Source organism: Kryptolebias marmoratus, linkage group LG11 (assembly GCF_001649575.2).
Source record: "Kryptolebias marmoratus isolate JLee-2015 linkage group LG11, ASM164957v2, whole genome shotgun sequence".
NCBI classification, from domain to species: domain Eukaryota; kingdom Metazoa; phylum Chordata; class Actinopteri; order Cyprinodontiformes; family Rivulidae; genus Kryptolebias; species Kryptolebias marmoratus.
Window position 1 is genome coordinate 633,694 of NC_051440.1, and position 2,570 is coordinate 636,263.

General features: G+C 39.6%; 1 protein-coding gene across 1 annotated transcript in view; it reads right to left on the reverse strand.

Moving 5' to 3' along the window:
• Positions 1 to 1,129: 1,129 nt before the first annotated feature.
• Positions 1,130 to 2,570, reverse strand: part of tesmin (testis expressed metallothionein like protein) — a 44,637-nt gene continuing 43,196 nt past the window's right edge. Inside the window, exon 11 of the mRNA XM_025002659.2 lies at positions 1,130 to 1,552. Coding sequence (XP_024858427.2) covers positions 1,381 to 1,552 — 172 coding nt within the window. The 3' untranslated portion in view covers positions 1,130 to 1,380. The remainder of the gene's footprint in view (positions 1,553 to 2,570) is intronic.

The following is a 2,570-nucleotide window of genomic DNA, read 5'->3' on the forward strand; positions in this document are numbered from 1 at the left end:
TTTACACCTTCAATAAAGTTTGGCCGTGAGGCGTATACCTGATCGGTGACTCCTGGGTTCTTTCCTGCGTCCTCGGTAAGTTCCTGAGTGTGCTTTCTGTCTCTGCTGGTTCATTGCTGGTGTGGTGGCACAATAAGGGCACGAGCTGAGCTAAGTTAGGGGTGCCAGGGTACCCCCCTTACCCGGTTCCAGTCTAAAAGCCTCAGAGAGGAGTGACAGAGGGGATCCGGGGCTCATCCCGGACGCGGGCTCCGTTTGGCCTGTCGTGTCCTCGCTGGGTCCTCTGGCCGTCTCTTGGCTAAAGGAGCAGTGATTCACCGTCTGGAGCCGCGTGTCAATCGGTCAAGTTGCATCATGGTTTTTCCTTTTATTTTAAATCCTACTCATCTAGTAGTCTGACAAGTCTGTCACGGTAACTTGGGACTTGTCGGACATCTGGGTGGTTCACAGTAGGTGAAAGGTATGGGCCGCAGACCTCCCAGCAACGGGCTGGATTCACTGTGAGCACGAAGCAAGCGGGTGGATTTGACTCAGCATCAGGTGTTGACTCAAGCTGTCTGGACCTCAGGCCTTTCCAGTTTTTTCATTACATAGCATCTTGTCAGGTTAGTGGTGCTTGGAGAATTTGGATCCAAAATGCAAACAAACACAGGGAGCTCCAAAATAAAACTAATCAATTTAAAATAACAAAAATAAAAAGCTGACATTGCAACAACAAAACTAAAAAGCAAAACTTACAAAAAAAAAAAACAACTTGCAGGGAACACGAGGTGTGAGATACAAGAAAAACTGGACATGTGAAGGACAATGAGCCAGTGGGGAAGTGAAAGACATGAACTGTTTTTAAAGGCAGAGGATTATTTGTAAGTGGACACATGTGACTGATTAGAAACAAGTGACAGGTGTGGGTGGTTGAGGCAGGCTGACAGGTACTGAACTGAGGACAGGTGAATAATGTCAGGAACACAAAGGGCACAGGGAGCAAAAACTGTACAAGGACTGAACATAACATGAACATGAAAAAAAGATTTTGTGAAATGTTATTCATTTAAAACAAAGTGCACATATGTTCTGAAAATGCTTTACACAATTAGCATTTGTAGTTAATAGTGATTTATTAGTGAAAAGGTGTATGACAGGAACGAAAATCATTCAGCACAAAACAACAGATTAGATAAATATTTTTTTTCAAAGACTACTAAATACCAGATAAGACATTTATAGACACATTACATAACTCTGAACATGAGTTGTTGCAATGTTGTCTGTAATAAAAGAAGAGCAATACATTTTTAGAAATACAAAATACAATAAATAAAAAATTATGGATCACCAGTGTCATCGTTCTATCCCCAAACTTTGAAAATGTAAGTATGGACTTTACTTGAACAAGGCCTTGACAATCTCTGAAAGACAGCATCCAAACTCCTGTAGGATCATGTGTTGAGCCATGGCAGCGGTCTGGGCCTCCTTCTCAGCTTCCTCTGCCTGAGCAAGCAGACAGCCACACACAGCATCCAGGACATCACCAGTCAACACTGAGTCAGGACGTCTGAACACAAACAGAAGGAAACATGGTGCATCACACTCTTAACACACACAGTCAACAGTAAAAAGGAAGCAGACAGACATTTCCACTTTAAGATGGGACATATCAAGAAAATAACCAACAGATAATTTATTGTTATGTTGCTACACTTCAGATGATCTTATCCATCTCCAGTGTCTGAGCGAGGTAAAGTTCAGATTAGCTGAGTAAGAACACCTGAACTGGTTATTTCTGTTAGTGGTGCGCAAGAAGACATCATTAGCACATACCTAAATGAAACGACTATTAGCACTGCAGCTACATGCTCGTGATAGGTTTAATGTTGTATGCTACATTTTTGAATAAAATTTTTTTGAATAATACAGTAATCGCCCTTTATCCATCCATCATTCTATTTATTTATCCATCTATAGGGCTGAAACTTATAATTATTCTGGTAGTCAACTAATTGATAAAAGCATTTTTGTTTACTTCATTTGTCAGTAATTTAAAAAAATATATATTTCTGCTTTCTATTGGTGCACCTTCTGTTTTAGGCGCCAATTCCTGTTTTACCTTACCTGCTATTCTGCCCACTTGTAAATATCACCTTGATGTTTCTGCAATTAGTGCTGGGCGATATGGAAGAAATCCTATATCACGATATAGATAATTTTATATCACGATAACGATATATATATCACGATATACCCCGATTACGTACGTTGTCAGTTATTCTCTGAAAAATATGAAAAAAATAATCTAATTTCTTACTTTTTTCAAGCTTTATTTTGAAGTGACATTTAACTGAACTTTCACAAATGAGATTTGCTGCATTTTAGTGCAGCGATATATATGTACCTGTTACGACATAACAGTATCAAATCACAACAGACTCTATTATCTTCGGCCGGCTATAGTTTTCCTTTTCGCAACTTTCCCCGGCTCTTTTACAACTTGTTTGACCTTGCACTTTTTGGATTGTTAAATTTTCTTTTTCGTGTTTCTTCTTTAAGTGATAGAAGAGGTTTGTTGTGTTGGC